Genomic DNA, 16,148 nt, shown 5'->3' with positions numbered 1-16,148 from the left:
TTAAATTTCTGCTTTACAACCTTTTTTCAGTAAATAGCAAAAACATGGTGAAATGTTCTATTCGGTTAGACAACATACAACACATTTATTTTGATTTCTAAGCAATGGTTTTGTAATGCCCATAAAATGAAGAAATTCATTGGTATGCGACACAAGTATAATGAGAACAGAGTAAAACGAAAAACTCAAACAGTAATAATAATAATAGGATTGGTGCTTTTAATATTCTTGTACAAGATACAAATATAATTACAATGAAAAACAAGAACTTAACCATAAAGAAGTTGTTTAATGACTCTATTGAGGGAATAAGGAGAGAGGTTAATTGCTGTTTGTCAACAAAAAACAACAGTCATGGCTAAAACTAAGGGCTTGCTATAAGTTATAACAAAATGTGTATGTTTGCCAACTTTTTGAACTCAATATAGGGTCATGAATCTCGCAAGTTTGTACTTGTGTTAATTTCTTTAATACAGTCATGTTTTTGTTCCAATGTGTCCCACTATTCTTGTGCTTTGGATATCATTCACAGTCCAAATTTCCTGACACAAAGTCATTGTATAAATAAAAGAAATCACGGTTTTGTTATCCCAGAAATTTGTGACATACCAGGATTGTGTTTTTGGACAGAGTATTACTCGTAACCTAATATTTCATGCCCTTCTCGTAATCCATCTTTATTCTCGGTTGGTGGTGTTTTCATTACAGAGCAGCCAAATATGTCGACTTAATCATTTCGGTTGAAATACTGAAACAGGAAGTTTTGAATCAAACTAAATTATCGATGGTTATCGGTAACAGAGATGAACAATAGCCTGAAATCATAAATTTTGGTAAAAGAAAATTGGGGCGGGCGGGGATGAAAATCTATCAATCCTTGTTCTACAAAAAACAACTTAAATCTAAACCTTACTATTTCCTGGCTGTCAGTTTATATAGATGGAGGAAGTAGTACCAGAGAAAACAAAGACCTTCAGCAGGAGCTCAACCATAATACCATCACTATATCCATACTACATTTAAAAATTCTTATTATGAATTTAAGGATAAATGTCAATGAGTCAACAACCCAACAATATCAAAACTGGCTTACAAAATAACTACTGTAGAAACTATAAATATGAAAATTAAAGAACCTTTGTGTGCAGACATACATACCCCACACACCCACATTGTCACTGGACAAACAAAATCTCACCAAATTCCTGAGTTCAAAGTCTCATAACTCTACAAAAGCCAACTGATAAAAAAATTCTTGTGAATATGCACATTAACATATTATGTCCTCATCTACTGCAAAGTTTCTTGAAATTCTGTTGTATGGTTTCAGAGGAGCGCTTACAAACTGTTGCAGTAGTATATTTAGGTCAAAATTTTCAAAAAGTTCAAAGGAGCATAACTCCAAGAAAAAAATTGAATCATAATTTTCCTGTCGATATGCACATCTACATAGTATGTCCTTATTATCTATAAAGTTTCATGAAATTCTGTTGTGTGGTTTCAGAGAGTTGCAATGATAAGAACAGGACTGACAGACTGTAATGTATATTGAGTTCAGGAAGTTCTAGAAAAAATATTGAATCATAATTTCCTGTCAATATGCACATCTACATAGTGAACAGATAAAACATTTCTCATGTCTATATAAAAAAGAAGATGTGGTATGATTGCCGATGAGACAACTCTCCACAAAAGACCAAAATGACACAGAAATTAACAACCATAGGTCACACTAACATATTATGTCCTTATTATCTACGAAGTTTCATGAAATTCTTTTGTGTGGTTTCAGAGGAATTGCGATGACAAGAACAGGACAGTTGTTGAGTTATGAATCTGAAAACATATCACACAGTTTAGCTGACTTTAAATAAACCCTGAACCCAAAGTTCAGAAATCCTTGTATCAGAGTTCCTGAGGAAGATGCATAAAAAATTTCCAACTTGGCTATCATGTGTAAAATGATACTAGTGTTCGGTAAACTGGAAATTGTAGAGTGATGAATCTGAAAACGCATCACACAGTATAGCTGAGTTATATAAACCCTGAAACCAAATTTCAGAAATCCTTGAAATATAGTTCCTGAGAAAGATGTGACAAAAAATATTCATGGGACAGACAAACAAATAGTATACCCCATTTTTTTAAATAAGGGTATAAAAACTGTACATATATTTTTAGCAATAGATAAACCATAACTAGAGGCTCTAAAGAGCCTGTGTCGCTCACCTTGGTCTATGTGAATATTAAACAAAGGAAGCAGATTGAAAATTGACTACAAAGGTCAATAACTCCTACAGAGGTCAATTGACCATTTCGTTCATGTTGACTTATTTGTAGATCTTACTTTGCTGAAAATTATTGCTGTTTATAGTTTACCTATATCTATAATAATATTCAATATAATAACCAAAAACAGCAAAATGTCCTTAAAATTACCAATTCAGGGGCCGCAACCCAAAAACAGGTTGTCCAATTCATCTGAAAATTTCAGGGCAGATAGATCTTGACCTGATTAACAATTTTACTTCATGTCAGATTTTCTCTAAATTATTTGGTTTTTGAGTTATAAGCCAAAAACTGCATTTTACCCCTATGTTCTATTTTAGCCGTGGCGGCCATCTTGGTTTGATGGCCAGGTCACCGGACACATTTTTTAAACAAGAAACCCCAAAGATGATTGTGGCCAAGTTTGGATCAATTTGGCACAGCAGTTTCAGAGAAGAAGATTTTAGTAAAAGATATATAAAATTTACGAAAAATGGTTAAAAATTGACTTTAAAGGGCAATAACTCCTAAAGAGGTCAACTGACCATTTTGGTCATGTTGACTTATTTGTAAATCTGACCTTGCTGAACATTATTGCTGTTTACAGTTTACCTATATCTATAATAATATTCAATATAATAACCAAAAACAGCTAAATTTCCTTAAAATTACCAATTCAGGAGCCGCAACCCAAAAACAGGTTGTCCAATTCATCTGAAAATTTCAGAGCAGGTAGATCTTAACCTGATTAACAATATTACCCCATGTCAGATTTGCCCTAAATGCTTTGGTTTTTGAGTTATAAGCCAAAAACTGCATTTTACCCCTATGTTCTATTTATAGCCATGGCGGCCATCTTGGTTAGTTGGCGGGGTCATCGGACACAATTTTTAAACTAGATACCCCAATGATGATTGTGGCCAAGTTTGGTTAAATTTGGCCTAGTAGTTTCAGAGGAGAAGATTTTTGTAAAAGTTAACGCCGGACGCAGGACGACGACGACGGACGACGACGACGACGGACGCCGGACGCCAAGTGATGAGAAAAGCTCACTTGGCCCTTTGGGCCAGGTGAGCTAAAAATGAGGTCTGGGACATTGATCGTATGACAGACCAAAACCCAAAAACAATAGACATCTGTATACAAAGTAACAATCATCAAGGTCTTATACCTTCTCAAATATAAAGTCGTATACAAAAAGTTTACATTGTTTTGTAGGATTTCTAGGTCTCCTTGCAATTATATATATCAAGGAAAATGTGATTTTTAGCCATGCATAAACTAAAAATCCACATTTCTCCAATACAATTTTGATTTTTTTTCTAATTAAATTTGATAAAAAGTGTGTTATATAAACAGATAGATCAAGGAAGTTTTTCTGATGAAATTTCCAAAAACACCTAATTTCAAGAAAACTAAAACCCCTGAGTCATTTTACTGTGTTTGAAAAACAAAATACTTCATCCATCATTTTTGTGGTATCTAATTCAATATGGTTCCCTTGATACCCAACCTCTTTCTACTGGTTGTTATCATGGAAATACTTAAGGAAACACTTTGCAAAAGGTTTCAAATATTACTCTAAGTTAATTTAATTCGGTCAATTTCTCATAAATTTTTGGACTAAGCTTGAACAAGGATGGATTCTCTTTTTAAGTTATGCCTTAAATTTGTTTTACTGCAAGTTGTTCTATCTAATAAAATTGAGAATGGAAATGGGGAATGTGTCAAAGAGACAACAACCCGACCAAATAAAAAAAGTCTATTAGAAATAACACAGATACTGATAGCAGAATGTACTACATGGAAACCTCCATGGAAAAAACAGAGCAGAGGATTTTAAATCTGACCAATCAGGTTACAACGTTATCTAAAAGTAAGTTATTTTTTTTGGGTCTTTGGATACCTGTATCATTGACATTATATACAAAACATTTCAGCTTCATATTTCTTTATAAATGCATTTATAAGAATAAACAAACATAGTGTTATCTGCAAGTCAATAACTTTTTTTCTGCAGGTTTTGGCACATGTGGTAGAGAAAAAAATGGATTATGATTGTCTAGTTTAATTTTTTTTAATTTCGTGACATGCTCTGAGAAATGTTGATAAAACGTACGTACTATCACTCGAGAAAGCAAGCACAAAATGCCAGATTTGATTGCTCTTGATAAAAGTTACCAGAGTTTTCAACAGTAAGAACTTGACCAATTGTTTTCCAAGTGTAATTTTATGTTCTTTCTATACAAACATATTTGGTGTTGAAATCATGTTGAAAAGTCCTGTGGTGTATGTATTCAAAATAATTGATGGCATTTAAAAACTTCATGAATTTTTAATGTTTAAAATATAAATAATCTTTTTATGCTATTTTCAGGAAAGAATGACCAAAATGTAATGTTCTATATATGTTTCACTGTCAACTGATATTGTACTGAAATCAAATTCTATAGTGGAATTCAACGAGGTTCAATATGAACCAGATGCTCCGCAGGGCGTAGCTTTATACGACCGCAGAGGTTGAACCCTGAACGGTTAGGGCAAGTATGGACACAACATTCAAGCTGGATTCAGCTCTAAATTTGGATTGTGATTAAATAGTTGACACATCATAGGTTTCTGACACAGAATGAATGTGTTCTAATGAACTTAAAATTTTTGTTTCTCTTAGAGCAATTCACTATGCTGTTGAATATTAATCCTCTCAAAAAAATGTTTGAAGAAATTTTCTTTTTTATTTATGAAATTTCAAATGAGAAAAATTGAACCCAATTTTTTTAATCACATCCCCCTTTCCCTTATTCCAAAACTAATCTCAATTAAAATTTCTAATGGAGTTTGCAACAATAACTACTCATTTAAATACATCATAAAATATTAAGATGTAAAAAAACTGCTTGTTATCACTGAATGGTAAAGATTATTTTAATTTATCAGTTGGTAGTAAAAAGTGAATATACATTGTATATTGTATATAACAAAGATTTAAGTTGATTCTGGACAAAGAAAGATAACTCCAATTAAAAAAAAATCTTGCTATTGCACAATATTTTGCAATTAGATATTTCTTGCTTACTATTCTGGACAAAGAAAGATAACTCTAATTAAAAAAAAATTTGATATTTCACAATATTGTGCAATTAGATATTTCTTGCCATTGCGCAATACTGTGCAATTGAAAAGACTTGCTATTACACAATACTTAATATAATAATTTTAGATCCTGATTTGGACCAACTTGAAAACTGGGCCCATAATAAAAAATCTAAGTACATTTTTGGATTCAGCATATCAAAGAACTTCAAGATTTCAATTTTTGTTAAAATCAGACTAAGTTTAATTTTGGACCCTTTGGACTTTAGTGTAGACCAATTTGAAAACAGGACCAAAAATGAAGAATCTACATACACAGTTAGATTTGGAATATCAAAGAACCCCATTTATTCAATTTTTGATGAAATCAAACAAAGTTTAATTTTGGACCCCGATTTGGACCAACTTGAAAACTGGGCCAATAATCAAGAATCTAAGTACATTTTTAGATTCAGCATATCAAAGAACCTAACTGATTCATTTTTTGTCAAAATCAAACTAAGTTTAATTTTGGACCCTTTGGACCTTAATGTAGACCAATTTGAAAACGGGACCAAAAGTTAAGAATCTACATATACAGTCATGACAGTTAGATTCAGCATATCAAAGAACCCCAATTATTCAATTTTGATGAAATCAAACAAAAGTTTAATTTGGGACCCTTTGGGCCCCTTATTATGTTGGGACCAAAACTCCCAAAATCAAACCCAACCTTTCTTTTATGGTCATAAACCTTGTGTTTAAATTTCATAGATTTCTATTTACTTATACTAACGTTATGGTGCGAAAACCAAGAAAAATGCTTATTTGGGTCCCTTTTTGGCCCCTAATTCCTAAACTGTTGGGACCTAAACTCCCAAAATCAATACCAACCTTCCTTTTGTAGTCATTAACATTGTGTTTAAATTTCATTGATTTCTATTTACTTAAACTAATGTTATTGTGCGAAAACCAAGAATAATGCTTATTTGGGCCCTTTTTTGGCCCCTAATTCCTAAACTGTTGAGACCAAAACTCCCAAAATCAATCCCAACCGTTCTTTTGTGGTCATAAACCTTGTGTCAAAATTTCATAGATTTCTATTAACTTAAACTAAAGTTATAGTGCGAAAACCAAGAAAATGCTTATTTGGGCCCTTTTTGGCCCCTAATTCCTAAAATGTTGGGACCAAAACTCCCAAAATCAATACCAACCTTCCTTTTGTGGTCATAAACCTTGTGTTAAAATTTCATAGATTTCCATTCACTTTTACTAAAGTTAGAGTGCGAAAACTAAAAGTATTCGGACGCCGGACGACGACGACGACGACGACGCAGACGCCAACGTGATAGCAATATACGACGAAAATTTTTTCAAAATTTGCGGTCGTATAAAAAGGAGCTGATTTCAACTCTGGGGATGGTGTGTTTGTATCACCTGTATCTGGTGTCTTCATGTTTACTTGGACAACAAGAACCTCTGGTGCAAAAAATATTGATACAGAACTCAGGGTTGATAATGTAGTAAAAGCAAGGCAAATCCTTAGCATACCTTCTGGACACTTTCAAAGTACTCAGTTCGTAATTTGCAGAGTAAATGAAGGTGATCATGTTTGGATTGAAACAGGACAAGGTTTTACTAGTGATAATATTTTTGATTAATTATCGTGACACTTAAAGTTCATTTATGGGCTGATTGGTTCACAGGCTTTAATATTATATAATGGCAAAACTTCCAAATACTACAAACAATATTGTGACTATCTTGTAATTTGAGTATAGCTTCTAATTGTTTAAAACTTTTTTTTATATATATATTCTATCAGAATGGAAATGGGGAATGTGTCAAAGAGACAACAACCCGACCATAGAGCAGACAACAGCCGAAGGCAACCAGAGTAATAGGTCAATATCTATAAACCAGAAAATTACATCATTCTACAATACAATTCAAATCTCAACCTTTTGACCATCACAATACCCATACATACATTTTAATATTTGAATATGAATTAAAGGATAAATGCCAGTCTACAAAATAACAACTGTCAGAAACTATCAAACTAAAAATAAGGAGATGTGGTATGATTGCCAATGAGACAACTATCCAAGTAAGGGGATGTAAGCAATGATAGGCAACCATACATCCATTAACAATGAGAAAAACTCATATACTATAGTCAACTATAAAAGACCAAGACAATAAGCCCTTTTATCACAAATTTGAAGAATTCCAAAAAATAGATAATAATTTCATTGAAAAATAGTGGGTAATTTCATTTAAAGTAGTATACGAAAATATTGCTTATGCTATGCAGATCTTTCCTTGGCATGTATTAAAATTTATCAAACGTTAAATGGGTTTGCTTGTTTGTTTGATTTTAATAATTACCTCACTCTGTATATACCACCAAGGTCCAGCTCATAACTCTTCTCTGAAAGTATAAAATAAACAAATATTATAATCTCAAGAGATAAAGAGAAAAAATAGTAACCTTTTTATCTTTATTTCTTTTGATTTAGAGATTTTAAGATCAAATCATTACTTTACAACAAAAATGTGAGACCATACCAAATCTTCATATAATGAAATCAGACAAACATGAGTAAATCTATATTCACTATCTATTTTAAATGGCAAAGGCCATAGAAATTTGCAACAAAGTTACACAAATTCATACTCACCAAAGTCAAAACCAATTAGAGGGTCTTCAAAGCTGCATAAGTACACAACACAAATTTATACATACCAAAGCCAAAAGCAAAATTAGATATTTCAAAGCTTTATAACACATAAAACAAATCCATACTCACCAAAGTCAAAGCCTAGGAGAGATACTTCAAAGCTATATTTCTCTACTCCAACCAGTAAGGAGAATTCACAGGGGTCCAGACTAAGGTAGGCATTGAAGTCACTCCTGGTCTCAGGGTCATTGACACAACAGGATACTTCAGAACATTTACTACCAATCAAACAAACAATATCTCCATCCAGGATACCAGGGGACACACCTAGTGTACAGTCTGTAAACAAATATGTTATAACTATATTTGAAATTTATCTAATTTAACTTTCCTATTATTTGCAAACGATCTGGGTGGCTGATGAATTAAAATTTCAGATTCCTGCTTATTTTCCTCCTTTTTTGCTTGGTTATAGCCTTTTTCTAAATAATTTTTTATATATGCAGCAATTGTAAAAAGGATGAATCCTGAATTTTTATTGTGCTTTAATTCAGGGCATACTTATAGTGGCTATTTGAGTAAGTAAAAATTGTAGATTAATTTTTGATTGTTTGCTAAAAGAATTCTTTTCATCTAAAATTCTGGAAAAGTTATTTCATTTAAAAAAAAAAACCTAAATACAAAAATAAGCTTCCATTCAGCTACACTTTTTGAAAGATTTTTTAATTTACATACATTTGAATTACTGCATGTTTAATTAAATAATAGGACTATTTTTGACTTACTGTTAACCCAGCCATCATGAGATCCTTGGTAGTCTCCCATTGTATGATCACAGCGTGGTTTGTTCTGGTAAAGTGCTATTTCAGTTTCTTCCAATAACTTGGCAATCTGCCAGGAGTTAAGTGTGGCATCATCAGCAAGGCCTCGAGATGTCTTCCATTGTTCCTTTGTAAAACCTGAAAATGATATTAGAAAAACTGATAGGTTAGCAACTAAATTACATTCAAAAGTTTACAAATGATTGCATAAAATAAAATTGAGAATGGAAATGGGGAATATGTCAAAGAGACAACAATCTGACCAAAGAGCAGACAACAGCAGAAGGCCACCAATGGATCTCTGTTTCCATCAAGTCTCAAAAAGGAGAAAATTCTCTTCACTAAATGTTGAGGCCTGAAGGTTTTACAGCCAACATAAGATTCCAAACATTTACAATATCATAAAACTATTACGACACATTCTTAAAGGCCTTATCATGCTGGCCCTTAAATCTACTGCTATTTTGCAAAGAAAGTAAAACATGTAAAGAATCCATTTTATTGCTTTTTTGTGCATTTTTCCTTTGATTTTTTTTTTTTGTGATAATTTTTCATATCATACTTCTTGTTTGAGATGGAAAATTATCGCTAAAAACTTAGGAGCCATGTGGCGTTGCTAATGAAATTAACATGAAATTGACAACGTTGTCATAGGTAACATAGCGATAAACAGATTATTATTGGTCATCTCAACTCGATTGCTTTTCTCGCTTTCGCTGTGACCAGCTGAAGCAAGAAAATCAATCTTGTTGAGATAACCAACGATAATCTTTAAATATATACACTTTAACCCAAAAGGAAGCATAAAGATGAGGGGCAGAAGGACCTTTTTCAGGACTTCTGGAATCTGGATTGGGCCTTTATTTTTGCAGAAATTTAGGATTGGGCTTTTATTTTCAACATAATTAAAGATTTACACTTATTGTGATCTAAGGAAAGAATACTTAATTTTTATCTGGAATTTGGCATCACACCCTTATTATTGCCCCTCAAAGATGTGACTGACATCAAATGAATATCAATGTGAGAGTAAACTTACCAACTTCAGCATATCCATAACCCCACTCTGGAAGACATGATGATCTTGTTAGTTCAACACTGTCCATTACTGTAAGGCTGTATTCACATGGTGAACCATTTGTGGTACACACCTCAAAGATAACAGATACTCTGTACAGATTCTGGGCCGGTAAATCATCTATTGTGTACCTGGCGAGAAAAAAATAATCATAACATTAATCCTATGTAAAAGTATCTTGCAGTCATCCTTTATTCATTAATCCTGTTAGAGTGGCTAAAGCTGCCAAAACATATGCATCTTACAATTTGTTTTGATAAATATTTTAAGGTTAGATTTTCCAGTAGCAATAAATTGTAAAATATTAATAGTATATATTAAGATCACAAATGAGCAAGTTCTGTAGTAGCCTTATTAGTAATTTGCAAGGAAAAGTCTATCGTTTCGAAATAACAGGTGTTTAAAATTGATGAAAAGACATCTTAGAAATAGAAATAGAAGTATTATTGTCAGCTCATCTTATAAATCTTCAATAGTTACTGCATGTAAAGGCCAAAAGAAGGGATTTTGGCGAAGTCCAGAAAATCACACAGATTTCAACAACATTTAGGTCTAGGCAACATAAAAAGCTGGGTTCAACAAACTAATTATAAATAATCACACAGATAAATAATTTGTTATAAAAACATAATGTTTAAAGACCTTTTTTGGCAATGCATACACATTATATTTCTGGTCCTAAAACCAAAAGTTTTTTTATCAATTTTCATAGAATTTTGTCGAAAATCAAATTATTGCTATTGTGCTTGGTTTGAATCTAGTTTAGAAAATAAACCTACTTGAGTCTCAATACTCCTTTAATCCACAGGTAATTCTCCTGTCCAAAGGTGACGTCTCTCAACATGAATTGTTCCTTGTAGTTCTCCAAAGTTATCTCCATGTATTGTGTACAGCCATCCAAATTAAGTGAGAAATCAAATGTATGGTTTCTCAATGTTGGAACAGACACACAGCATCTTACATCTGTACATAGGTCAGATATATAACAGGACGTACCACTGGGTAACATGGGCAAGTTGTTACTGGTTGAACCACAAGCTGAAACAATTAAACATCAGATATATAACAGGAAGTACCACTGGGTAACATAGGTAAGTTGTTAATGGTTGATTTACAAGCTGAAACAATTAAACATCAGATATATAACAGGAAGTACCACTGGATAACATGGGCAAGTAGTTAATGGTTGAACCACAAGCTGAAACAATTAAACATCAGATATATAACAGGACGTACCACTGGATAACATGGGCAAGTAGTTAACGGTTGAACCACAAGCTGAAACAATAAAACATCAGATATATAACAGGGAGTACCACTGGATAACATGGGGAAGTTGTTAATGGTTGAACCACAAGCTGAAACAATTCAACATCAGATATATAACATGAAGTACCACTGGATAACATGGGCAAGTTGTTAATGGTTGAACCACAAGCTGAAACAATTAAACATCAGATATATAACAGGACGTACCACTGGATCACATGGGCAAGTTGTTAATGGTTGAACCACAAGCTGAAACAATAAAACATCAGATATATAACAGGACATACCACTGGATAACATGGGCAAATCGTTAATGGTTGAACCACAAGCTGAAACAATAAAACATCAGATATATAACAGGACGTACCACTGGATAACATGGGCAAGTTGTTAATGGTTGAACCACAAGCTGAAACAATTAAACATCAGATATATAACAGGGAGTACCACTGGATAACACGGGCAAGTTGTTAACGGTTGAACCACAAGCTGAAACAATAAAACATCAGATATATAACAGGAAGTACCACTGGATCACATGGGGAAGTTGTTAATGGTTGAACCACAAGCTGAAACAATAAAACATCAGATATATAACAGGAAGTACCACTGGGTAACATGGGTAAGTTGTTAATGGTTGAACCACAAGTTGAAACAATAAAACATCAGATATATAACAGGAAGTACCACTGGATCACATGGGGAAGTTGTTAATGGTTGAACCACAAGCTGAAACAATAAAACATCAGATATATAACAGGAAGTACCACTGGGTAACATGGGTAAGTTGTTAACGGTTGAACCACAAGCTGAAACAATAAAACATCAGATATATAACAGGAAGTACCACTGGATCACATGGGGAAGTTGTTAATGGTTGAACCACAAGCTGAAACAATAAAACATCAGATATATAACAGGAAGTACCACTGGGTAACATGGGCAAGTTGTTAACGGTTGAACCACAAGCTGAAACAATAAAACATCAGATATATAACAGGAAGTACCACTGGATAACATGGGCAAGTTGTTAACGGTTGAACCACAAGCTGAAACAATTAAACATCAGATATATAACAGGAAGTACCACTGGATAACATGGGCAAGTTGTTAACGGTTGAACCACAAGCTGAAACAATTAAACATCAGATATATAACAGGAAGTACCACTGGATAACATGGGCAAGTTGTTAATGGATGAACCACAAGCTGAAACAATAAAACATCAGATATATAACAGGAAGTACCACTGGGTAACATGGGCAAGTTGTTAATGGTTGAACCACAAGCTGAAACAATAAAACATCAGATATATAACAGGATGTACCACTGGATAACATGGGCAAATTGTTAATGGTTGTACCACAAGCTGAAACAATTAAACATTAGATATATAACAGGACGTACCACTGGACAACATGGGCAAATTGTTAATGGGCAAGTTGTTAATGGTTGAACCACAAGCTGAAACAATAAAACATCAGATATATAACAGGAAGTACCACTGGATAACATGGGCAAATTGTTAATGGTTGAACCACAAGCTGAAACAATTAAACATTAGATATATAACAGGACGTACCACTGGACAACATGGGCAAATTGTTAATGGTTGATTTACAAGCTGAAACAATTAAACATCAGATATATAACAGGACGTACCACTGGATAACATGGGCAAGTTGTTAATGGTTGATTTACAAGCTGAAACAATTAAACATTAGATATATAACGTTAAGTACCACTAGATAACATGGGCAAATTGTTAACGGTTGAACCACAAGCTGAAACAATTAATCATCAGATATATAACAGGACGTACCACTGGATAACATGGGCAAGTTGTTAATGGTTGAACCACAAGCTGAAACAATTAAACATCAGATATATAACAGGACGTACCACTGGATAACATGGGCAAGTTGTTAATGGTTGAACCACAAGCTGAAACAATTAAACATCAGATATATAACAGGACGTACCACTGGGTAACATGGGTAAGTTGTTAACGGTTAAACAACAAGCTGAAACAATTAAACATCAGATATATAACAGGACGTACCACTGGATATCATGGGCAAGTTGTTAATGGTTGAACCACAAGCTGAAACAATTAAACATCAGATATATAACAGGACGTACCACTGGATATCATGGGCAAGTTGTTAATGGTTGAACCACAAGCTGAAACAATTAAACATCAGATATATAACAGGACGCACCACTGGATATCATGGGCAAGTTGTTAACGGTTGAACCACAAGCTGAAACAATAAAACATCAGATATATAACAGGACGTACCACTGGATAACATGGGCAAGTTGTTAACGGTTGAACCACAAGCTGAAACAATAAAACATCAGATATATAACAGGAAGTACCACTGGATCACATGGGGAAGTTGTTAATGGTTGAACCACAAGCTGAAACAATTAAACATCAGATATATAACAGGAAGTACCACTAGATAACATGGGCAAGTTGTTAATGGTTGAACCACAAGCTGAAACAATTAAACATTAGATATATAACAGGAAGTACCACTGGGTAACATGGGCAAGTTGTTAACGGTTGAACCACAAGCTGAAACAATTAAACATCAGATATATAACAGGGAGTACCACTGGATAACATGGGCAAGTTGTTAACGGTTGAACCACAAGCTGAAACAATAAAACATCAGATATATAACAGGACGTACCACTAGATAACATGGGCAAGTTGTTAACGGTTGAACCACAAGCTGAAACAATTAAACATCAGATATAAAACAGGGAGTACCACTGGATAACATGGGCAAGTTGTTAACGGTTGAACCACAAGCTGAAACAATAAAACATCAGATATATAACAGGAAGTACCACTGGATAACATGGGCAAGTTGTTAACGGTTGAACCACAAGCTGAAACAATTAAACATCAGATATATAACAGGAAGTACCACTGGATAACATGGGCAAGTTGTTAACGGTTGAACCACAAGCTGAAACAATTAAACATCAGATATATAACAGGAAGTACCACTGGATAACATGGGCAAGTTGTTAATGGATGAACCACAAGCTGAAACAATTAAACATCAGATATATAACAGGAAGTACCACTAGATAACATGGGGAAGTTGTTAATGGTTGAACCACAAGCTGAAACAATTAAACATCAAATATATAACAGGAAGTACCACTGGATAACATGGGCAAGTTGTTAACGGTTGAACCACAAGCTGAAACAATTAAACATCAGATATATAACAGGAAGTACCACTGGATAACATGGGCAAGTTGTTAATGGATGAACCACAAGCTGAAACAATAAAACATCAGATATATAACAGGAAGTACCACTGGATAACATGGGCAAATTGTTAATGGTTGATTTACAAGCTGAAACAATTAAACATCAGATATATAACAGGACGTACCACTGGATAACATGGGCAAGTTGTTAATGGTTGATTTACAAGCTGAAACAATTGAACATTAGATATATAACGTTAAGTACCACTAGATAACATGGGCAAATTATTAACGGTTGAACCACAAGCTGAAACAATTAATCATCAGATATATAACAGGACGTACCACTGGATAACATGGGCAAGTTGTTAATGGTTGAACCACAAGCTGAAACAATTAAACATCAGATATATAACAGGACGTACCACTGGATAACATGGGGAAGTTGTTAATGGTTGAACCACAAGCTGAAACAATTAAACATCAGATATATAACAGGAAGTACCACTGGATCACATGGGCAAGTTGTTAATGGTTGAACCACAAGCTGAAACAATAAAACATCAGATATATAACAGGGAGTACCACTGGATAACATGGGCAAGTTGTTAATGGTTGAACCACAAGCTGAAACAATAAAACATTAGATATATAATGTGAAGTACCACTGGACAACATGGGCAAATTGTTAATGGGGAAGTTGTTAATGGTTGAACCACAAGCTGAAACAATAAAACATCAGATATATAACAGGGAGTACCACTGGATAACATGGGCAAGTTGTTAATGGTTGAACCACAAGCTGAAACAATTAAACATCAGATATATCACAGGACGTACCACTGGATAACATGGGGAAGTTGTTAATGGTTGAACCACAAGCTGAAACAATTAAACATCAGATATATAACAGGACGTACCACTGGATATCATGGGCAAGTTGTTAACGGTTGAACCACAAGCTGAAACAATTAAACATCAGATATATAACAGGACGTACCACTGGATAACATGGGCAAGTTGTTAACGGTTGAACCACAAGCTGAAACAATTAAACATCAGATATATAACAGGAAGTACCACTGGATAACATGGGCAAGTTGTTAATGGTTGAACCACAAGCTGAAACAATAAAACATCAGATATATAACAGGAAGTACCACTGGATCACATGGGGAAGTTGTTAATGGTTGAACCATAAGCTGAAACAATTAAACATCAGATATATAACAGGAAGTACCACTGGATAACATGGGCAAGTTGTTAACGGTTGAACCACAAGCTGAAACAATTAAACATCAGATATATAACAGGAAGTACCACTGGATAACATGGGCAAGTTGTTAATGGTTGAACCACAAGCTGAAACAATAAAACATCAGATATATAACAGGGAGTACCACTGGATAACATGGGCAAGTTGTTAACGGTTGAACCACAAGCTGAAACAATAAAACATCAGATATATAACAGGACGTACCACTGGATAACATGGGCAAGTTGTTAATGGTTGAACCACAAGCTGAAACAATAAAACATCAGATATATAACAGGGAGTACCACTGGGTAACATGGGCAAGTTGTTAATGGTTGAACCACAAGCTGAAACAATAAAACATCAGATATATAACAGGGAGTACCACTGGATAACATGGGCAAGTTGTTAATGGTTGAACCACAAGCTGAAACAATAAAACATCAGATATATAACAGGGAGTA

At 33.9% G+C, this 16,148-nt stretch overlaps 1 protein-coding gene and 1 pseudogene across 1 annotated transcript in view; one reads left to right on the top strand and one right to left on the bottom strand.

Annotated features, from left to right (window-relative positions):
* LOC139500339 (uncharacterized) overlaps nt 1-10,955 on the bottom strand; it is a 52,220-nt gene extending 41,265 nt beyond the window's left edge. Inside the window, exons 1-5 of the mRNA XM_071289080.1 lie at nt 10,703-10,955; nt 9,885-10,054; nt 8,810-8,983; nt 8,154-8,363; nt 7,732-7,774 (exon numbers count right to left, since the gene is read on the bottom strand). Of these exons, the coding sequence (XP_071145181.1) occupies nt 7,732-7,774; nt 8,154-8,363; nt 8,810-8,983; nt 9,885-10,054; nt 10,703-10,932 (827 nt within the window). The 5' untranslated portion in view covers nt 10,933-10,955. The remainder of the gene's footprint in view (nt 1-7,731; nt 7,775-8,153; nt 8,364-8,809; nt 8,984-9,884; nt 10,055-10,702) is intronic.
* LOC139501839 (uncharacterized) lies at nt 3,908-7,053 on the top strand (annotated as a pseudogene).
* Nucleotides 10,956-16,148: the final 5,193 nt, after the last annotated feature.

Source organism: Mytilus edulis, chromosome 13, assembly GCF_963676685.1.
Source record: "Mytilus edulis chromosome 13, xbMytEdul2.2, whole genome shotgun sequence".
NCBI lineage: Eukaryota > Metazoa > Mollusca > Bivalvia > Mytilida > Mytilidae > Mytilus > Mytilus edulis.
Note: the sequence above shows the minus strand (reverse complement) of the source record. Positions and strands in the feature narration are given on the sequence as shown.